The 23,237-nt window shown below is 51.8% G+C and overlaps 1 protein-coding gene across 2 annotated transcripts in view; it reads right to left on the bottom strand.

Annotated features, from left to right (window-relative positions):
- LRP5 (LDL receptor related protein 5) overlaps nucleotides 1–22,979 on the bottom strand; it is a 152,543-nt gene extending 129,564 nt beyond the window's left edge. Inside the window, exon 1 of one of the 2 annotated variants that reach the window (XM_078148553.1) lies at nucleotides 22,660–22,979. In XM_078148553.1, coding sequence (XP_078004679.1) covers nucleotides 22,660–22,714 — 55 coding nt within the window. In that variant the 5' untranslated portion in view covers nucleotides 22,715–22,979. The remainder of the gene's footprint in view (nucleotides 1–22,659) is intronic. The other variant, XM_020968128.2, reaches the window with a different exon arrangement.
- Nucleotides 22,980–23,237: the final 258 nt, after the last annotated feature.

Raw genomic sequence — 23,237 nt, 5'->3', positions numbered from 1 at the left:
GGAGGGCTCAGCCCCAGAAGCCAAGGGTATCAAGGTATGTCAATGTCAAGAAGCCAAGAAGAAGGCCCCCAGCACCCCAGGTGGACCCACTGTGGCCCACGTACACCAGGACACCATCAGGGCAGGCAGGCATCAATGGGTCACGATCTGCATCACTGGAGAGAAAAATCCAGTGATGAGACCTCGTATGTATCAATGTACTAGACAGGGCTTCTTAACCTGGGGTCAGTGAGTTTGTTGGTTTGGGTTTTTTATATGTTTTGATAACTGTATTTCAATAGAATTAATTTCCCTTATAATCTTGTTATTTTATGCATTTAAAAACCTGATCCTGAGAAGGGATCTGCAGTCTCACTGGGCTGCTGCCCAAGGGTCAAAGGAACAAAGATGGCCAAGACATCTGGCACTGAGGAAACTGAGTCCTCTGGCAATCCGTCAATAAACATTTATTGAGAGTCTCCCTAGTTCCTGGCACAGATGTAGGGACTTGATACATATCTGCTGACTGAGGGCAGGCAGGGACATTTGTTTTCATCTTAGTGTCTTTGGCAGTTAGCACAATGCCAGACCCGTGGCAGTGGCTCAATGAATGTATGTGGAATGGATATAGAATGTCAGGAACACATCTACCCCGAAGAAGGCAAAGGTCCCATATACACCCAACATTCATAGCAGCATGGTGCACACCCTTCGACCCTGAGCCACCAGTCCTAGGTCTATACCCCACCCCAGAAGAGATCAAAGAAAGAGGAAAAGGACCCTTACAATACTTCTAGCAGCTCTGTCTGTCTTGGCAAACCAAAACCCAAACCCCCAAAACTGGAAACAAAGGAGGTGCACATTGTTTGGGGAATGGCTGGAAATGATCGCTGTGTGAATATAATGAATATTGTTATGTTAAAGCATTCCGAGAAGAATGAGAGGACTTCTAGGAACTGATGCCAAGTTCACTGAGGAGAATGGGGAAACAATACAGTTAGCCCAGTGCCAAGCACTTAACAAAAGCTTGCTGACTTGACTTGACGATGACTGGAATATAAGCAGGAAGAAGGGAAAACTGACCTGAATTCTGTTGAATGGTCACAATCAAGCTTGGCCCAGGACAAGAGTTGGGAAAATAAATTTGCCTCCACTCTGTGCCAACATAAGGGTCTATGAGTGGAGAATATTGCCTGCCTCCCAAGACACACAGATCTATCTACGCCCCACCAGACATAACTAATCTACCTATGCCCTGCCAGACAAAGCTAATCTACCTGCGCCCTGCCAGAAACATCTATGTCCCACCAGAGCTGATCCATCTATGTCCCACTACATAGAGCTGATCTATTCATGTCCTGCCAGAAACACAGATCTATCTACGCCCCTCCAGATAGAGGTGATCTACCTGTGCCCTGCCAGAAACACAGATCTCTCTATGTCCCACCAGACAGAGCTGATCTACGTCCCACTACATAGAGCTGATCTATTCATGTCCTGCCAGAAACACAGATCTATCTATGCCTCACCAGACAGAGCTGATCTATTGACTGGTTTTTCCTTTCTTTAGATGGCTCCCTAGGGAGGAGAGTAGGGAGGCATATACTCAGAAATGAAGGTGATATAAAAACAAAAATCATCACTAAAAGTGCAGTTTTAAAAAAGAAATGTCAGTGAGGAAACATTTTCATTCTTTAGGACATCGCTTCTAAGGTAAGATAGGAAAAGCAGCAGATCCAGGGGAAAGAGCCTAGGCTTGAGGAAAGCATAAGCCACAAGGATGCCATGAGTTATCAGCATGGCCACACGATGGCCACGGCTCTTCTCCTCCCAGAGATCATCAGGATGGAGCTCTAGCATTTTTTTTCTTGAAGAATTGACTATAAGAAGAGTCCTGGCTGGAGCAGCCACAGTTCTTAAGGAAAAGGTATCTTGTCAGATGCCAACCTCATTTTGAGCCAATGGTGGGATGAGGAAGCCAAACACAGAGTGGCCCAGTGCCCAGGAGGAGAGTCATCTCTAGGGCGTAAACTCCTGGAGGGCAAGGAGTGCTTGGTTTGGGGCTCAGTATTCCCAATCTATAATCTCCACAGTGGTGAGCACGGGAGGCACACAAATAATGCCCGCTGACTAGCTGACAGCCTGGATGCTAAGAAAAGGCAAAGGCCTGGAGGTAGAGGGAAGGGGCAGGACTGTGGGTCATGTCTTTGAAGAGCTGTCCCAGGGAGAGGTGAGGCTGCTCGGCTGGCGACTGATTGCTTGGCCCTGGACCACAGAGCCCGTAAGACAGGAGTCATCCCGTATGGCCCATCATTTTACAAATGGGGAAACTGAGCTCCAGAGAGGTGAACACAGGGAGTCACACAGGGAGGGGAATGCATAAAAGCAGCAAAGATGCAGACCTGGATCCTGACATTGGTAGGATTCCAATAGCAGGAAGAGTTGTCCTGAGAGTTTCCCATCTCCAGAGAGAACAAAAGATTGTCTAGAGGCCTTCAAGCAGAGGTTAGATGGTGAAGTCAACAAGCATATATGCCAGGCACTGTGCTAGATGCTGGATGTTCTGGACAGGACTCCTATCCCAGGGATGGGTTGGACTAGAGGCCTCTGAAGTCCCTTCCAACCTCAAGACAGTGCAAAAATAACCCAACTGGCAGAAAAGCCCATTTGCCAGAGAGGCAAATCAGCCTCTCCAACTGCCCATCATCTCTCTCCCCAGGGCAGTTCGACTGTCAGCCAGCGCCCACACTGACATTTATCAAGCATCTCTTACGTGCCAGGTACTGTCCTAAACACCAGGAATACAAAGATATGCCTTATTTTTTCCCAACTCTGCTAGACCACAGAGGGCATATTGTTCTGGCCAAAAAGGCTGAAACGAGAAAGAGGCTAGATCGACATGTGTCTCGGAGAGAAAGCCACAGAACATCTCGAAAAGAAAACAAGCAGACACAAACCCACCTTTGTATCTGACTCCGACTTTCTTTGAATGTTTCAGAAAGAAAACAACGAGTCAGATTTATCATCCTGGAAAAAGAAGAGCCCCAAGCAAACCCCAGGAATTGGCCGGCAGCTCTCCGTGCCGCTGGGCTTGCCTTTTTGGGGGTTTCCTGATGGGGGAGGGGCTCCACTCCAGCTGTCAGGGCCCCAGAGCAGCTGGAGCGGCACAGAGCAAGAGAAGAACTGCTCCCGGCCTTGGTGAGGCCCTTCCCTTTGACACAGAGTAGGAGGGGTCTTGAGTGCAAGGGAAAAGGCAGTTGAAACGGTTCCTCAAAAACAAAACCCAACCTGGGCTTCTTTTGTAAGCCTTTTCCAGATAGCTCCTGCCCAAGAGGGCTCCACCCTGAAGCATTCCCCTGGGGCCTGATTCAGAGGATGACAGCCCTAGGGCCACAGGAGATCTCAGAGGACCATCGACTCCAATTCCCTTATTTTACAGAGAACGAAACTGAGGTCCCAAGAGGGCAAGGGACCTGCCCAAAGTCGCGGAGCTAAGAAGTAGCAGATGCAGAATGAGAACCCCAGTTCTGTGCCAGGATTTGGCTGTTCGTTGCCACCTCAGAATGTGTCTGGGAAGAAGGAGCAAAGGGTGCACCAGCTTTGGGAGCCAACGCCCTAAGACCCGAGCAAACTCTGAAGGCTTTTGCCCCAGATTCAAAGTCTGGAGAAGAGCTCCTTCCATATCTGCAGAGACCAGTGCAGGGGGGGAGGGAAAAGTGCAGAAGGCAGAAGTTGCCACAAAGGAAAAGGAAGGAAGGTGAAGAAAAGAAAGAATGTGAGTCTCCCAAGTGCCTTTTGGGGGGTTATTTTTAAACACACAGAGAGGACAAGCGAAGAGTGACCAGCAAGAAGGAGAGACCAGCAGGGAAGCTTTGGAAGTGTCGGCTGAATCCACTCAAAACCCTTCCTCTGCCCTCCTGGTCTGTCCTCCAGCGCTTAGGAGCTATGCCCATTTTGTGTGCTGCTTGGTACATTTCGGGAAGAACTGGCAAAAATTAAAATCTAGTTTAGGGGACCTGGTGAAGTTGTAAACTGGGGACAAAAATCATCCTTCAACAAGCATTTATGAAGCACCTACTAGGTCCCAGGTACTGTGCAAACCCGTGGAGACACAATGACAGAAGGAAACCACACTCTGCTCTTGGGTTTCTATCTAGTTGGAGGACACAGTAGAGTACTACACACACACACACACACACACACACACACACGTCAGCACGCAGGGGAGGCCTGGGAGGCCAAAGCTTCCTGTGGAAAGAAGGTGATGTTCCGACTGGGGCCTGAAGGAAACCTAGGGAATCTACTAAGTAGGGGTAAGGAGGAAATGCATTCCAGGCATGAAGAACAGTCCATGCCAGCCAGCTAGATAACACAGTGGATAGAGCATGGGCCCTGGATTCAGGAAGACTTGAGTTCAAGTCTTGCCTCTGACACTTGACACTTACTAGCTGTGTGACCCTGGGCAAGTCACTTCACCCCATTGCCTTGCCAAAACAACAACAACAACAACAAAAACCAGTCGGTGCAAATGCCCAGGGATAGAAGATGGGATTCGTATAAAGGTGGCCTGACCATGGTGCGGGTGAAGGGCAGGGAAGAGGAGTAAGTCCAGAAAGGTGGTTGAAGCCAGGTTAGGAAAGGCTTTCAATTCCAAAGACAGGAGTTTACACTGGGGAGCCCCTGAAGCTTCTTAAGCACTGGAGTGACCCAGTCTTTTGAAGGAGACCCCCTTGGGAAGCAATGTGGAGGGTGGCCTTGAAAGGGGAGATCAGAGACACCAGGAAGAGGCCACAGCCACAGTGCAAGGGGAGGCGACAAGGGCCTGACCCAGAGTGGGGATAGTGGGAGCAGAGGGAGGTCTGATGTAGACCAAGACTGTACTGGGTACTCTAAGCATGGGAACCAGTGGGGGATGGCATAGGGCTGGAAGCCAGGCCAGAAGAGAGAAAGGTGAAGAAAACAGGGTGCCTGGTCTGAAAAAGAGAAGGCCGAGGCTGACCCAGAATTCGAACCCAGAGTCTCTTGTCCTACCTACTGCCCCTCTATTCCCGACTGCTGGAGGCTTTCCAAAGGTGCCCAGAGGATGCCTGCTTTGTCAGGGCCTCTGGGGAAGGGATGTTCATTTCAACATGGGTTAGACAAGATGCCTTCCGAGGTCTCTCCAACCCAGAGATTCTGCAATTCTATAACGTGCTGCCAGACTAGAAAGGTCTGGAAGAGCCTTTGCGAGCTAGCGGCCAACAGAGCACTACATTCGGAGTCAGAGGTCCTGGGTTCGAATCCCAGCTCCACAGTTCACTAGCCATGAAGACTGCATAGAGCTTGCCTGCCCTGGACTTGGGCAGGTGCACCCTCCTCCCTGATCTTAGTGAGGCTTCCAGCCCCTACTTCCCTTTGCCCCTCTTGGATTGCCTTGGCTCAGGAAAGAGGCTGCTATTTGCCCCTCACGCCAGAGAACCAGAATCCAGGAAGGCAGAATTTCAAATGCTGCTATTACCACCGTGGCTGCTACTCCTTCAGACCCCTTCAGAGGCAGACCCCAGTCACAGACAGTGAGAGGAAAGCTGAGCTTTATCGGTCTCTCTCCGGTTCCAATCTGAGACCCAGTCCAAAGGTTTCAGAGGCAACATCCTCCTGCCCACCTGTCCAAACAGCCCGGCCTCCCGTTATCATGATGGCCCCACGGCATATGGAGGAAAAGGAAGCAGGACAATGGGTCTGTGTGGGGATGTACAGGGCACCATCTGAGCAGAGTCAGCTCAGACTGGCGCTTGGGAGAAAGGAGAGGCCCCAAGGGAAGGATGCAGGCAGGGGATGAGGCAGGAGGCACTGCCAGCGCCTGGTGAAGCATCCAGTAACAACAGTGGCAAGCTAAAGCCTGCACGGGCTTGAAGGTTTGCAAAATCTTTCCAGCCATGACCTCATCCAAGAGGCAGGCCCGACAGCCATTATGAGCCCCATTTTAAAGATGGGAAAACTGAGGCTCCGAGAGGCTAGATTGAGCTAAGAGAGACAGGGACAGACAGAGACAGAGCATATTTATATTTATTAGGCACTTAACTACGTGCCAGTCAAGACAGCTAGGTGACTCAGTGGATATAGCAGTGGGCCTGGAGTCAGAAAGACCTGAGTTCAAATGTGGCCTCGGACACTTACTACCTGTGTGACCCTGGGCAAGTCACTTAACCTCTGTTTGCCTTAATGCACTGGAGAAGGAAATGGCAAACCACTCCAGTATCTTTGCCAAGAAAAACAATATTGGGGCAGCTAGGTGGTGCAGTGGATAAGAGTACTGGCCCTGTAGTCAGGAGGAACTGAGTTCAAATCCAGCTTCAGACCAAACACTTGACACTCACTAGCTGTGTGACCCTGGGCAAGTCACTTAACCCCAATTCCCTTAATAATAATAATAATAATAATAATAATAATAATAATAAGGGAACATTGTCCATGGAATCAGAAAGAGTCAGATACAACTGAACAGCAATCCATTTAGTAAAGGGAAGAGGTAGTATTTAAACTCAGGTATCAATCAATTTATTTATTAAATCAATCACTTTATTAAAGACTAATTGAACCCCAAAGCTAACAGCTCTTCCTTACCTCCAGTACTCTTGGCCAGCTCCTTCACTCAGCTCATGTGCTTTTGCCTTTTCTTATTTTTTTTGTTGTTAAATATTTCTCAGTTACATTTAAAAAATTAACATTCTTTTTTTTAAAATTTTGAGTTCCAAATTCTCTCCCTCCTTCCCACCCCTTGAGAAGGCAAACAATATGATATCAATTATTGTGATGTCATGCAAAATATATTTCCAAATTAGCCATACTGTAAAAGAAAATACATTTTTTTAAATATCAAGAAAAATAAAGAAAGTTTAAAAAAAAGTATGCTTCCATCTGCATTTAGAGTTCATTAATTCTCTCTCTGGGGGTGGAGAGCATTTTTCATCATGAGTCCTTTGGAATTGTCTCGGATAGCTTTCACAGCTGATCACTACTACAATGTTGCTGTTACTTTGTACAATGTTCTCCTAGGTTCTCCTAACTTCACTTTGCATCAGCTCATATAAGTCTTCCAAGGTTTTTCTGAAACCATCCTTCTCATCATTTCTTAGGGAACAATAGTATTCTATGACAATCACATACTTCAGTGTGTTCAGCCATTCCCGAATGGATGGGCATCCCCTCAGTTTCAAATTCTTTGCCACTGCAAAAAGAGTTACTATAAATAGTTTTGTATATATGGGTCCTTTTTCCTTTTCTTTGATCTCTTTGGGATACAAGCCTACTAGTGGCAGTGCTGGGTCAAAGGGTAGGTACTGTATAATAGCCCTTTGAGCATAGCTCCACGTCGTTCTCCAGAACGGATGGACCAGTCCTTGTGTGTCTTTCTACTGGGAGGATGGTTTGGAAAGACTGATTCCCTCCTCACGTTTTATAGATCATTGTAGTTGGAAAACTCAGGCCTCCAATGATCCAATGACTCTGCAATTCCCCTGACGTGGGCCTTCTCCCCAGGGATAAATATCACGATGCCTCCGGGCCTGATCATCTTCAATAAACAGATGAATGGAGAAGCGCTCATTAAATGCTTACTATGTGCTCGCCATTCTGCTAAGGACTAGGGATACAGAGAGATATAAGCTTAAGGGCCTTCTATCCCAAGAGAGGGAGATTACACATACAGGGAGGTAGCAGCCACCAGGGGGCGGTTTGGCTTGCCAAGTTACAGGGACGGTCAGTGGAGCCGTACAGAGGTAGACCGACATTAGCGATGGCCATATCGATTGGATTAGGATCCCCAAACTGGAAGGCTTAGGAGAGGATGCCCGAAATATGGCAGCAGCTGGTGAAAAGATGGTAGACAGTAAAGGGAAACCCGGACAGAGCCAGCCTGACATAGCGAGCCACGGGAGGCACTCGGAACAGCAGGTCCAGGAGTGAGAGTGACTCTCCTTCATCTCCCCCACAGGTCTGTCTACAAGGAATCCATCCAACATGCTGGAGGGCCCTCCAGTTCAACTGACATCTCCAGAATACCAGTGGAGAGGGGAAGGGAATAAGGATGTATCTAGCACCCATGATGTGCCTGTGCTAAGCGCTTTTTACAAATATTATTTCATCTGATCCTCACAAGACTGGGAGGTAAGTGCTATTATTGTACCCATTTTACAGTTGAGAAAACTGAGGCTGAGCAAGGTGCCATGACTTGTCCAGGGACACACAGCTGGTAAGTGTCTGAGGCCAGGTTTAAATTTGGGTCTTCCTGACTCCAGACATAGGGCTCTGTGCGCTGTGCCACCAGCCGCCTCTGGAACACGGGGCCCTCCACCCTTACCCATAGCTCTCCCATGCAACCAGTTCATCTTTTTCATTGCTATATCTCTTTGTATGATGAATGTACACACATCCTTTACACTGGTGGGGGTTTTTTCTTTTCTCGTCTGGAGGGCAACATCTGTAAATTCCTCAATGAGGAGATACCCAACAGAGCACGCACACACACACACAAAAATGCATGAAATGTTTTGCTTTTGAGATCCTCCATGGGCTCAGCTTCCACACTTCCATTCCACACTCAACCACACTCTTCTCACAATGTTTGGTATTGGGTAAAGGCTGTGCTCGAATTAGGCAATGCTCCTGAATCTCATGTTTATTTAGCGTTTGACTCCAAGAAACCTCAACTCTCCAAGAGCGCAGGCTCTCAACAAGACGCTCACTTTGGGGCCCGTATTTTCAGTCCAGTTGACTTTCCAGAGGTCACATGCTGGCCTCCATCCCCACTCACAGCTCAGAGCAGGACCAGAGCCACCCTAGTGAGAGCTCTCTCTGACAGATCGTTTTCCCTCCCAAATCTTGCCCTCACAAGAGGGCAAGAAAAGTACAAGGATGATTGTGCCTTCTATACAGATGAGGAAACTAAGGTGAAGCCACTTGCTCAAGGTTAACTATCAGAACTTGGACTCCCAGTCTAGGTCCTTTCGCTCTATGTCTGGTGGTCTCCCTACTGCATCCCTGCCTTCTCAGAGAAGAATGTACTCTCCTCATCTATTCTGACCATATGACCCAAGAACTCAGTTAAGAGATCCCTCTTAACAGAGATCCCTTAGCAGTCTCTGGGGGCTTCCAAAGGTCTGGGCAAGAACTGAAGACCTTGCAGCCAGAGGGGGTGTTTTCGTCACTGCTAGTGACTGAAGGTAGAGATTTTAGATCAAAAGTAGATTTGGGAAGCCAAAGGCTGGTTTAGACGATGGATGACCTTTAAGAACAGGCTGAGGACTTCTGGATCGGGAGCGAAAAGAGAGGACAGTGGGCATTTGGTGAGGGGCGGAGTGCATCAAATGAGGGCGAGGACCAGGAGCAGCAGCAGCAGCTCCAGACAGGCAGATTTAGGCTTCCTAACCCCGAGAGCCACCCAAAGTGAGAAACAGCTGCCCCCCCCCCAAGGGGCGGGTTTGCCCTCACTGATGGGTCTTCCAACAAAAGCTGGATCGGTACCCATTGGGCTTAGTGTAAAGGGAGCTCCCCTAACAAATCAGAGATGCCGGGATTATGGGGCAGGTCCCCTGAGCCTTCTGACCTGTTTCCTCATCTGTAAAATTAGGATAAGACATGCTCTGAGTGATCTCAATCACTGACCCTGTCCATCTGAATCTTGACACTGGTGTCAGTCCCACCTGCCTGAGCCCCGCATCGGAGGATTTCTGCCACAGGCGGTCCCTGTTTCCAAGGCCTCTGGAAGGAGAGTCCAGCATGCTTGGACCAGTGCCTTTCCCAGTTCCCCATGGGTGGAGGTGAACAGCAGAGGCTTTTGTTCTGCTTTCTGCCACTCTCTTTTGAAGAGAGGTTCCAAGTGGCTTTTCCTTCTCCCGAACCTCTAAGGCCCAGACAAGGGCTTGCCTAGAGAGGGGCTGAGACTTGGCCAAGTCGTACAGAGCCTGGGTTGGTTAATGGCAGGGCAGGCCCTAGAACCCAGGTTCCCCAGCTAGCAGGCCCACATGTTTTCCACATCCAGCAACAATAATCCAATCACTGCCTGAAATAGTTCAAGAGAGCTGGCTGGTTTCCCCCAACAGGAAAAGCCCTGGGTAACCCCATAACCACACACTTCCTGGGTTGGGGTTTCTGACTCTGCTGACTTAACAGCCTGAAGAGCAAGAACTAATAAGCCAGGCCCTGTCTCAGGATCTCAGATCGGAGGCTCCAGTCCAGGCATGGGAAGAGAGGAAGCCTGCGCCAGGACCCGGAGCTTCAAACTGCCAGGAAAGCAGATGAACACAGATCACGGGCGCCCCTCCTCCCGAGACAGCCCAGGGCTCTGCTAAGTCAACACAGTAAAAAGTGCAGGAAAGGATAATCAAGTGATAAACTGTTGGAGGAAGGGCAGAGGAGCCTTGGGAAGGGAGGGCCTCAGAGAACAGGCCTGGCTGACGGGGGGCAACAAACAGGCAGCTTTTGTGTGCTAGAAGGGGAGCTGGATTTGGTCTGTCAAATCAAAAAGCACTGAGCAAGTGCCTCGATAGTTTATATTTGCTGCTGCTCAGTTGTGTCTGACTCTTCGTGACCCCATCTGGGGTTTTCTTGGCAGAGATACTGGTGTGGTTTGCCATTTTACAGAAGAGGAAACTGAGGCAAACAGTGACTTGCCTAGGGTCACTCAGCTGATAAGTTAAGTGCCTACTCTGTGCCAATCACATAGATTCAAAAAGGAGTACTTATTAAGCACTACGTGCCAAGGGTACACAAGACCACTGCCTTCCAAGACTTCTCAGTCTAACGAGAGAGCCAAGGTGCAGAGAAGCAGGTATATGCAAGATATAGACAGACAGAAGGCAATTGCTGAGGGGAAGAAGACTAGCCACTGGAGAAAGGAGGATTGAAGGCGGGTCTTAAAGGAAGCCAGGGAAGCTGAGAGATGATGAGATAAGGAGAGAGAGCATTCCAGCCATGGGGACAGCCAATGCCTGGGCATGGAGATGCCAGTCAGGAGAGGGCATGGCAAGGAAGAGCCAGGAGGGCTGCACCACCACCCAGGCTGGTCAGCTCACTGGTCTCCAACTCTACTCGAGTTAGACTGGGTCCTGGGGCGAGGGGATGGCTAAGCTCAGACAGGGAAGGGGGCTAAGCTCATGTCTGCCACCTGAGACCTAGCAGCAGAGGACCAGCCTGCCCAAAACCTGAGGGGTTCGATGCCCACCCAGGGATAGTTTTGCTCCCCCACCTTTCCATAAACACTTCTACTAACATAGGAAGGGGCTTGTAATCTTCCATTCCTAGAAGCTCAAGGACATCTTGCCCAAATTCCCAGCAGAATAAAACTCCCCTCTCCAAAGACGTCTTTAAGTAGTCTTCTGGTCAGCTCAAAGACCTCCAAGGACATCCCCATTCCACTTGGGACCAGCTCTAATTGTTCAGAGCAGAGGTATCCAAAAAAAAAAAAGTCTTAGAGAAATGTTTAACAAAATAAATAAAAATACAATACAACATAGATGGTGTTAATTTGTGGTTTTCTAAATCTATAGGCAGCTTGGAGGGATCCTTTTCTATTTGAATTTGACACCCCCGGGAAAGTTTTCCCAGACCTCCAGCCTCTATTTGCTCTCAGAAACATGTGCCAGTTATTCTGGGTTGGGCCTCTGGGGAATGAGGCTAATCCCTGTTCCAAGTGCCCAGCCCTGGAAGTACAGAGGAAGGCCATGCCTTCCCCGGGTCTTCTCTTCTCCCGTCACTTCAACTGGGCAAAGACTCCCTGAATCTCCTGGCTGGAGGTCACCTCTGAGGCATCCATCCCATCTAGCCTATCTTCTTGAGAATTTCCTATATACCATCCCTAAGGAGCTGCCCGACAGCCTGGGCTTTGAGATCTCCAGTCAGGTCCGAATGGACAGTAATGTGCTATCCCCTGTGCTGCAGCAGGAATGAAACCCAACCCTCCACAACAATCTGGCTTCTAAACTCATCCTTCAACTGAAATTACTCTGTCCAGCAATACCAGTGATGTCTTTTCTCAGCCCATATTCTTCTTGACCTCTGTGCAGCTTTTGACACTGTTGAGCTCCCTCTTCTAATAATAACAATAGCTAATATTTATACTGCACCTACTATGTGCCAGGCATTGGGCTAAGTACTCTACAATTATTATCGCATTTTATTCTCACAACCACCCCGGGAAGTTGGTGCTATTATCATCATCCTCATTTTACAGTTGAGGAAACTGAGACAGACAGTGGTTAAGTGACTTATCCAGGGTCACACAGCCAGTAAGTGTCTGAGGTCACATTTGAATTCAGGTGTTCCTGACTCCAGAGCCAGGGTTCTATCCACTGCAGCACCACCTGGCTGTACACTCCTTGAGGGCCAGCAGTGCCTGGCACTTGCTTGCTGACTGAATGCCTGACACTGTCAACATATATTTTCTCCATATTTACTTTCTCTCCCCAGCTCTACTTTTCACAACCACCCTCATTTTTGTAGGCTCTTGGGGCTCACAACAGGCTTCCCTTGCAACCACTACATGAGGCAGCTATTAAAACCCCATTTCACACATAAAGAAACTGAGGTTCAGAAAGGGTAAGGGTAGCGAATGAGTGTCTGAAACAGGATTCAGGCCCCACACCCAACTCAATTCAAACTGAACCAAAAAAACCCCATCCATTAAATATCTGCCATATGCAGAAAACTCTTCTGGGTAGTGGTGGGGAGGGCCTGAAGCTGAAGGACTCTGCAGCCCCCCTCTCAAAAGGATTCCAGCCTTGGGCTGAGAGATAAATCCCCAGTCCACACACGTTTATTCAGTCCTACTATGGGCCAGATCACAGGGGTCCAAGCACAGAGAATGGAGCCATCCCTTTTGACAAGGAGCTGGCATTGGAAAGGGGGAGGGCCCAGCTGAGATATCAGGGGCACCCCTACATAGACTGAACTGCAAGGCAGCCTGGAAGGAGGGCGCAGGCATCTGGGGGGAGGGGGAACCAGGAAGGACTCCAGGCCTCGGATCCCGAGCTTCCTTCCAAGATTAACCCAAATGCCCTCTTGGATGGGAGACCTTGCCTGACTGCCCTCACGCTCTGCCACTCCCACCTGGCTATCACTCCACAGACACTCACACGCCCCACGGAATGCACGCTACAGCTTGCCGCTGTCTTTTTCTCCACAGTCCCTGTGGACGGGGCACATGGATGCTTGTGGTCTGAGTGATCAGGTCATCTCAACCAAGCTTTCCAGGCCCCTCCATGCTAGAACTGAAGCTCCCTGAGGGCAGGACCTGAGGTTTTTGGCCCGGTATCCTTAGCATCTAGCCCAGTGCCTGCCGCGTGGTAGGCGCTCAATAAATGCTTATTGGTAGACAGACGTAAAGCACAGCTAATAACGGCCAAGACAGACGGAGCACTGGACCCAGAGTCAGGAAGACTCATCTTCGTAAGTTCAAATCTGGCCCCAGGCTCTTCCTAGCTATATGACCCTGGGCAAGTCACTTCACCCTGTTTGCCTCAGTTTCCTCATCTGTAAAATGAGCTAGAGCAGGAAGCAGCAAACCATTACAGTATCTCTGCCGAGAAAACCCCCAAAGGTGCCCCCAAGAGTCAGACAGGACTGAACAACAACTGAGTGCGGGGCCCTGCCCCAGAAGCTGAGCACCCCCGAGCTGACCGTCTCTGTGACAACACAGTACGTGGAAAGATGGCCACGCCAGCTGTCAGCGGGGCCTGGTTCCCATCCAGCATCCTCCCTCCTGAGGTCCCCTGTGAGACCTTGGGCTAAAGCCCTCGCTTTACAGAGGGACTCAGCGGCCTTGGAGGCCCCATCCAGCTCTCGAGCCATGACCCTGGCACAAGATCTGGAGTCTGAAGACCCAGGTTTGAATCCCAGCTTTGCTCCTTTCCATCCAAACGACCTGGGGCACATCTCTTCAATTTCCTGGGCCTCAGTTTTCCCATCTGTCAAAGGACCCCCAAGGCCCCGTGCTGCTAGGAATGGGCAGCAAGTCCGTGATGAGCCCACCTGTGCCAGATGAGGTACCAGAGTATGTCCTGAGAAGGGTCTCTGGGCAGGAGGAGACCAGGTAGTGAGGAGTAAGGAGGCTTCATCAGGCACAGAGGATGAAAGGGGGCCCACAGCGGCGGGCCTCGGGGACAGGTGAGCCCTATTCAAAAGGACAATGAAGAAACCAGACTGGCAGGGGCAGAAGTTTCTCCTGGGAGAGCAAGAGGAGAAGTTAGGCAGAAGCCTTGAATGCCACACTGAGCAGCTGCGTCTTAGAATCTAGGCTCCTGGAGGATAAACTCACACTGCAGTCATTTATCACAGATGCCTCATTTTTCTGTAGGCCAGAGCCGAGGAAAGGACTTATCCAAGGTCACACAGGCAACCGATGGGAAAAGAAGGCATTAAACCCACCATTCATTCCAAATCCAGCCCCCCTGCATCACCCGAGAGGTGAGAGGGAGTTTGAAACTGATCTAGTCATGTTCCAGGGGGGAAACTGAGGCCCAGTGGCAAGGGAAGGACTTGCCTGTGGTCACACAGTCAGTACATGGCAGAAGGAAGATGCCAACTCCAGGCCTCTGCCTAGTCACAGGCCAGTCAAACCCCAGCTTAAGTGGTCCCAGACGTCAGGACCGGGAGGAGCCTGTGTCCAACCAGGCCCACATGGAAGCAGTCCATGGCCTCTCATCTATCGGCAAAGTGGCAGGATGGGGGGGTGGGTGCAGAGCTCAGCCCAGGGGGTCCTTCCTGCCCTCCTCTGAAGCACCAGCCCTGGCCCCTTACACGCCTCTGGCCTGGGCCCTCATTCCCCTAGCCCCACACTGTCTTCATTCCCTCCACAAATATTTACTGAACAGACTCTGGACAAAGCCTAGCAATTCACCTGCGAGATAAGGGCCCAGGGCAGGTGGGGCCGGCCCAGGCAGTTTCCTTGTGTCAGGCTTTACCTCGACTATCCCCTGAGCTGACAAATACACAAGAGCAGAGCATTTGGAACGTCAGAAGTCATCAGGTCTAAGGCCACCTCCCTTACTCTCCAGGTGGGGAAAAAGGGCCCAGGCGTGTCCAACAATAATAGAACAACCAACAAGCATTGATTAGGCACCTACTGTGTGCCAGGCACTGAGTGCTGCTGCTAGCATCACAAAACCAGAAGTGAAATAGACTGACCTGAAGGAATCTACATTCTAATGAAGGGAAGATGTGTGTGTGCGGGTGTGTGTGCACGTGTGTGTGCGAGTGTGTGTGCACGTGTGTTAGTGTGTGTGTGCGAGTGTGTGTGTGAGTGTGTGCACGTGTGTGTTAGTGTGTGTGTGAGTGTGTTAGTATGTGTGTGTGCGAGTGTGTGTGCACGTGTGTTAGTATGTGTGTGTGCGAGTGTGTGTGCACGTGTGTGTGCGAGTGTGTGCACGTGTGTGTGCGAGTGTGTGCATGTGTGTGCACGTGTGTGCACGTGTGTGTGCGAGTGTGTGAGTGTGTGAGTGTGTTAGTATGTGTGTGTGAGTGTATGTGTGCATGTGTGTGTGCGAGTGTGTGTGCATGTGTGTGTTAGTATGTGTGTGCGAGTGTGTGTGCGAGTGTGTGTGTGTGAGTGTGTTAGTATGTGTGAGTGTGTGTGTGTATCTATGTCTATAGCTATATCTGTACCTGCATGACAGGGAGATTCACCCAGGGAACCAGCTGGAAGTCGGGAGACTCCAAAGCTAAATTTTTCATAATGGGGGTGGGAGGGGGCTCACGATTTTCTCACTGGGAGGAGGTCCCCAAGGCACATGGTCCCTCCACTGAGGCACAATAACACTTCCTAGCTCTAACTTATCCTCTTGCAAAGTTGCCTGGGATACTGCAAGGTCACCCAGTTGGCATGCGCCTCAAGGGACTCGAGTCTGCATCTCTTCCCCCTCAAGACTCTCTCCATCTGCTATCCCCGGCTGCCTTTCCTGCCAAGAATATGATTAAAATAATAGCACTTATGGGCCACGGCTTTGTAAGGATCATCTCACTTTGGGAAGGTGGATGGCAGAGGGAAAAGTCATCAGTCCAGCAGCATTTGAAGCCCCTCCCAGCCCAGTGCCTTCCTCCCTCTCCATTCTCTCTACCCCTAGCTCTGTGTTCCTGCCACACTGGCCTACACCAAGTTCCAGCTCTCATTTCCCATCTCTAAGCCTTTGCACTGGCTGTGCCCCACACCTGGAATGATCTTTCTCCTCCCCTATGCTTTCTGGCTTCCTCCAAGACTCCACGCTAGGCCCACCTTCTGCAGGAGGCCTTCCTGGTGGCCTTGGCTATGAAGGCTTTCTTTTCTCAGAGTGCCTTCCACCTGGGCTCTCTGGATCTTGCTTGCGTGCACCTAGCTATTTTCATGTCTTCTTCCCAATCTGTCTCACAGCTATTTGTGTTCTTGCCTTACCACAGCACTGGGCCTTGAATCAAGAAGACCTGATCCAATCCTCAGACACTTCCTAGCAAGTCACTTTAACCTCTGCCTGCCTCAGTTTCCCCATCTGTAAAATAGGGATAATAATAACAGCGCCTCCCTCCCGGGGTCGTTGTGAGGATCAGACGAGATGGTATTTGCAAAGTGCTTGGCACGGTGCCCGGCACATAAGTAAGCGTTATCTAAATGTTAACTATTATTATCTTTACGAATAACCTCTGTGGTCCCTTCCAACTCTGAGCCTATACTTGGACAAGTCACTCGCTTGGAGTAGCGAAAAGAGAGCTACACATGGAATCAGGACGCCCTGAATTCGAATCCCACCTCTGCCCTCTGCCCTACGGGACCGTGGTTGAGTCACTTCATCTCCCCAGGCTCAGGCAGCCAGGGCTTGAGCTCCTCCGGCCTGGAAAAGCTTCTCTGGGCACAGGTCAGGGCCAGGGTTCTGGGGCAGCCGCCTGGGGATCAGCACGACCCAGCTCAGAAAGTACTCCCCGCCCCACCGGCCACCAGCTGATGATTATTTTTTTTTGGCCACAGCAGCCCATGAATCCATGTATGAAAGCCTACTGAGGTTATTATTAACAGGAGAGGGAATGCCCACACCCATGAAATCCCAGATCTTTTAAGTTGCAACATCATTCTTCTAACCACTAAGGAGCCTAAATTTATCCAGCTAAATTACAAAAAGAATTTCTCCCTCATAACAGATTAGCTCATGACTGGGGCTGGAGACCAGGGACTATTTCTGCCAGAAAGAAGGATTTTATTTTAGCTATCTGTAGACTGTCCTGGAATTTTTTTTTCTTCAGGGCAGATTATGGTCTTTTACCATCAGGTCTCTTCTTCAGTAGCCACAGAACCCCTGGCTGGAGAGGATGAATTCATGGAAGGAGAAACTGGTATAAATGGACAATGAACTGGGCCCAGAGCAGAACTGAGGAGGAAAAAAGCTATAAAGCATGGCACTGACTCAAGAGAATGCCATTCCACCCTTGAGAATTCAGAAGGCACTTTCCCATCTTGCAGGACCTTATTCTAAATGCAGGATTATCGTTGTAAATGTCACCTTGCTCCACGCTAACACATACATGGTGTAGGAATTTGGACTGAACCCAATGGAAGGCGCCAACCACAGTACCATGAAAAAAGGACTGAATTTGCAGTCAGAACCCCGAGTTCAAATTCCAGCTCTGTCAATATCGGTGAAAGTCTGGGTCTCATTTTTAAATGAAAGGGTTGGGTTAGATGGCCTTGAAGGTCCTTCCTTCAGCCTAAGATCCGTGACCTGACATAGCACCTATGACCCTGCAGTTTGCAGCCTAGTTGTTGGTCAGCTCGGTGCCTGGCACACAGTAGGTGCCTCATAAATGCTTGCCGACTTGATGTGACTTCATTCCCTTGATCTTCTGAGTCATTCCCTAGACTAAGTCAGGAGCTGTTATTATCTCCATCTGACAGAGAAGGATGCCCGGACATTCTCAGATTAAGTAACTTGCCGAAAGTCCCAGGACTACCAAGTCTAGGGCTCTTTCTATTATCCCACACAGCCTCGAGGCAAAGCACACAAAGGTGGAAGGACCAGTTAAGAGATTGGAGGATGAACCTCAGAGAGAAACCTGCCAGTACAAGGGATAGAGGGCTCTACAATTCCAAACCACTCTCCTTGGGACCCAGAGGTGAAGAATGCAAGTCTTATGATGCCCACTGATTCGATGGGACAGCCTCAGAAAAGTGGCATTGCTCAGCTGGAGAGAAGCAGAACTGAGGCCTAAGCACAGGTCCTCTGCCTGAGAGGCCTCCTCAATCGCCCCCAGGCTCAGTCTCCAGCTTCTCTCCCTCTCCAATACCTCCCCTCCACACGCTGGCCAAAGTGATATTCCTTTAAGCACACACCCAGGCCTCAACTTCATTTTCTGCTGACATTTTGGGCATCTCCGGGCATCGAGTGGTCCAAAGGGTGGAATTTGGGCTGGCTCTTGCCTTTCCCCTGTGGTCCAGCCTGGCACGAGGCCTCGCCCTTCCTGTCAGTCTACAGTCGAGCTGGCGCTAAGAAGCAGCGTGGTGTGTTTTCTATCTGCAAGCATACGTGGTTTTGACATGGCACTGCCCACTCTCACTCTGTGCCCCCTCCTTGCAGCATCAGTTCCCATTTTCTCTCCCCTCCTCCTTTACTTGTGGATTGTGCTAAGGCTGTACTCTCATGTTAAGAGAGGCTTTCCCCTTTTCTTCCTGCCCCAAAGGGTTCAGCACATACATCGGGGTCTCCCCCGCTGCTAATGGAATGCTTACCACCTGGGGGACTTTAGGCAAGACACCTGACCCCCCTGTGCTCCACCTCAGTTGGATTGCTGGGCTAGGAGTCCTCTGACATCCCTCCCAGCTCAAAAGCTATGATCCGTCAATAGAGTTCAATTCAATAAGCATTTATTAAGCACTACCTGTGTTCAGGGTACAGGGCTGGGTACTCAGAATTGAAAACCAAAATGGCTCTGCCCTCGAGGAATTAACATTCTACCGACATGTACAGAGATCAGTGCAAAGTTATTGCGATCGTCGGGGGGAGGGGAGGATCACTAAAGATTGGGAGGCTCCAGATGAGACTGAGCTTTGGAAGGAGGTGAGGAAGGCGCAGCCCAGGCAAAGGTGTGGAGTCTGGAGATCAGAACACCACAGATCATGGATCAGAACAGCAAGTAAGGCAGTCTGGCTGCCACACCATGATCCAAGGGAGGCTCCATTTCCCCACTTATGAACGGGGATGGTCATGCTGGTTACGAGATCATCTCTGTCCAGGACTTTGTAACTATAAGTAAACAGCTTTCAAAGTCTTTTTACACAAATGACTCACATTTGTGCCTCACAACAAAACAGGGAATTGGGTATATGACAAGTATTAGCATCCCCATTTTATAGATAAGGAAGCTGAGGCTCAGAACAATGAACTTCCTTGTCCAAAGTAAATGTGTTAATAAGGAAACCAGAGAAGGCAGTTTTTCTGACTCTTAAGGATATGAACACAGCTTACTACACTGAGGATATAGAAGGACCTCCAAGGCCACCTCAGCATTCTATATACAGTTGAGAGCCAGAGATGAGAAGGGACTTGGCCAAGGTCACGCGATACAAGCGGCATAGCCAGGATGTGGCCCCAGCTCCTCTGCCTCCCATGGCCAGTTCTCTTTCCCTAGGCAGCATGGGACAGTGGAGAGATTCCAGGACTCAAGGCCAGGAACACTTGGAATCCAATCCTGCTTGAGTGACGCCTTCTCACTCCAAACCTAGGAAAATCATTTCTCCTCTCTGGGTCTCAGTTTGTCCTGCCAAAAAGGAGACAACCATCGCTACAGTACCCACTTAACAAGCCTATTGGGAAGCTGACATGGAAAGCACGCTGTGTGGCCAGTTTGAAGCCCCACAGAATTCACGGGTCAACATTGACACGGGGCTGGGAAGTCTGCCAAGCGCTTCCCTTACACAGCCGTCTCCCCTCCCCTCTCCCTCCCCCCAGTTTTTAGCTCCCTTTTATGTGTGATCTTCCCACCTCAGGATGTAAACTGGGGAGATCACTAGTAGAGCCCCTGGCACACAGTAAGCACCTAATAAATGCTTGTTACCTGCCTGCCTTGTGTAATTGTCCCCATTTTAGAGACTGCAAACCGAGACCAGAAAGGAGGCAGGCAATGAGAGCAGGAGAAAGCATGCTGACTCTGGAGTCAGAGGACAGGGCTTCAAATCTCTGGTTTGGGGCTTCTGTGAGATGGAAGCCGCTGGGTGGTGCAGTGGGCAGACTGTCCAGCCTGGAGTTTGGAAGACTCCTCTTCCTGAGTTCTAATCTGGCCTCAGATACTCACTAGCTGTGTGACCCTGGGCCAGTCACTTCACCCTGTTGGCCTCAGTTTCCTCATCTGTCAAATGAGCTACAGAAGGAAATGGCAAACTACTCCAGTATCTTTGCTGAGAAAACCCAAATGAAAGTCAGACATGACTGCAGAACAACATCTGTGTGACAGTGGTTGTCACTGCAAGATGACTGGCACACAGTAGGTGCTTAGCAAATGCTTCCTGAATGACTGGCACAAGGAAATAGGCGAAACATCAAAAAAGTGAAAAAAAACCCAACTGCCCCATGTCCCAGGAGACCGCAGGGCCAGGCCTCGGAGTCTTTGCTCCCTGCACTCCTAAAATGAGAATCAGCCCTGGTGGGAGGCCAGGCAGGCCTGTTCTCAGAAGAGAAATTCCCGCTGGAAGAATCTGCCCCCACGTCTTGGGGTCAGGGCACAGAACCTCATGAAAAGCTGAGGAAAAGCGGCAGATGAGCCCTCTTTATTTGGCAGATATAGAGACAAACTTACTGTAAACTCAGAATCAAGTTCAGAAGAGCACTCTTACAAATGCCCCCAAAAGACATTAGGGGAGACCCAAGGGCTGGTCCTAAGAAGCCCTGGGCAAAGACTGAGGGCAGGGAGACCTCTAGCACTTTGCTGTCTCCCTAGGGGACCCCTCCCCCCCAGCAGCAAGAGGAGGCCCGAACTGGGGTGAGACCCGGTGGACACTGGACCTGGGCTGGGAAGCTGTCACACACCAGTGCAGGTCAATGACAGAGCTCTCAGATGAAGGGACTTGCTCAAGGTCACACAGCGGAAGAAGAAAGGTAACTCGGCTGGAATCAGAAGCCTGTTCTTCCTGACTCCAAGACAGAAAGTCCTGGTTTTGCCCTCCCTCCCTGGGCTGCCTAGGACCTCAAAGTCAAGCCTTTGGGAGGGAGGCACCCAAAGCTTCTCGACAAGGCCAGGGAGCCCCATTGTTTCCCCACACCCTGCAGCAACAGGCCACACCTTTTAGTTCCCCAAAAGCTAGGTCTACTGGGGTAAAACAAAGATCCGAGAGTTACCTGAACCTTAGGATCCAGCCTTCCCCAGACCACCCCCTCCAGCTTCTAGCTGGCTCTGTACGTGTAGACCCGGCCACACTTAGGGCAAGCCAGTGGGCCTCTGACCTGCACCCTCCCTCCAAGCCCGGCCCAGTCAGGTGAGCAGGGCTTAGGGGACTTCTCTGGGTTCCTTGGCAGAGCCAAGAGAGGCTGCAGGGCAAGCTGCCTCTAGATCGAGGGGCCCAGCGAGGGCTTCCAGTACAACCCGGGTTCCCCACGTCTATGGGAGGGGGCGGCAGCGGAGACTGGGAGAGCCAGGCTTAGGAGGAGGGCACCTAACTCCAGCGTCCGGGGGCCACGAGGAATAGCAGGCGGCCAGGGCTGGGCTGGGCGCCAGTGTGGGCTCCTTCCACCTGCGGGTCCCTCCCTCCCCAGCAAAAAAAAAAAAAGAAAGCGACGTGTCGGGGGGTGGGGGCACCAGGGCTGGGCACCTGGCGGCCTGTGGGTGGTGCTGAGCTTTCCACAGATGGCCAGGGGCACTTGGCAACCGGCTCTGACCCAGGAGACTGACTGGGTGCCCTGCACCTTTATCGCCACTCTTCCTGCACTCCTCGGGGCGCGCACCTGGGCCACACCCCGTGGCACCCAGGGCCCCCCTCATGGTGGAGCAGCACCCCAAGCAAGAGGAGAGCGTGGGGTAGGCGCATAGGCTGGGGGCCCCTGGCTTCCCTCCCGGCCCGGCCTAACGCAGGGAGAGGGGTCCCACGGCGGCCTCCTCGGGACAGGGTGGGAGGAGGCTGGGACCTCCAGACAAAGGGCCCGGATAGCCCCACTCGGGCACGGGCGGGGGTGGGGGAGAGGCTGGAGGCTTGTGTCGGCGCAGAGGGTGTGCGAGGGGGGCCACCCTGAGGCTGCTTTATCTGAACTCCCCCTTCTCCACCCCACCCCCCAAGGGCTCCGGGCCGTCAGCGCGGGGCGTCCCAGGCCCACAAGCCAACTTCTGGGCTCGAGCTCGGCCCGGCCCGGCTCCTGGCAGAAAGTTGGATTCTCGGCGCTGCCACCCGCCACCGGCTCCCTCTCCCGGCAGGCAGGCAGGCAGCAGGCCGGCCGTCCAGTCACCGAGCAGGTCCCAGCAAAGTTCTATTGTCTCAGCGCCTTTGCAGCACCCCCCAAAAAGTGAATGCGTGCCTATGGGGGGATCCCCCCCCAAGGGGCCCGTAGCGCCCTCGTCCGCCGCCGTCCCCTGCCCCCAGCTCCAGACTGGGCTGCGTTCCCAGCCGTGGCTGATCCCGGGAGATCGCGAAGCCCTGCGCTCTGTCCCGGTGGCCCAGGCCCGGCTAAGTTGGTCCCCAGGAGACAAAGCTTCAGGGGCCCCACTCACCTCCCGCTGGAGCCAAGAGGCTGCAGAGGGCCAGCAGCGCCAGCACAGCCTCCATACTCCGGCCCCGGCCCGGCCCGGCCGCCTCACTCGGGCTCCATGGCGCGGCCCGTGGGGGCCCAGGTGTCCGCGCGTCCCCCCGGGCGGGCCGGCCGGCTCCTGCTCGGGCGCCCACTCCTGCTCTGGTTCCTGTGACCGCTCCGGCTCCGGCTTGTGCGCCCCGCTGCCGGATTCCCAGTGCAGCTCGACTCCCCCAGCGTGCGCTCCTGGCGCCCCGCGGCCCGCGCCCCCTGCTAGCTCCCCTCGCCCCCTCCCGGCGGGCCTCCCCCTAGCCTCCACCAACCCAGTGGGAGGACGTTCAGGAGGAGGAGGAGGAGGAGGGGGGGGGCGGGAGCCCAGGCGGCTCCCCGCCCCCAGCTGCAGAGCCGGCCCCGCCTCCCGCCTGCCAGCCCCCGCCAGCCCCCAGCTAGCTCGCTCTCTCGCGCCCGCCAGCTGCCACCTGCCAGGCCTGTCACCCCGAGTCCGGCTGTGCTCCCCACTGGACTTCGCTGCTGACCTCCAGTCCCGCAGACCCAACTGCC

The sequence above is a fragment of the Phascolarctos cinereus genome, unplaced genomic scaffold, assembly GCF_003287225.1.
Source record: "Phascolarctos cinereus isolate Bilbo 61053 unplaced genomic scaffold, phaCin_HiC Scaffold_9;HRSCAF=440, whole genome shotgun sequence".
NCBI classification, from domain to species: Eukaryota; Metazoa; Chordata; class Mammalia; order Diprotodontia; family Phascolarctidae; genus Phascolarctos; species Phascolarctos cinereus.
This window is presented reverse-complemented; position numbering and strand designations above follow the sequence as displayed.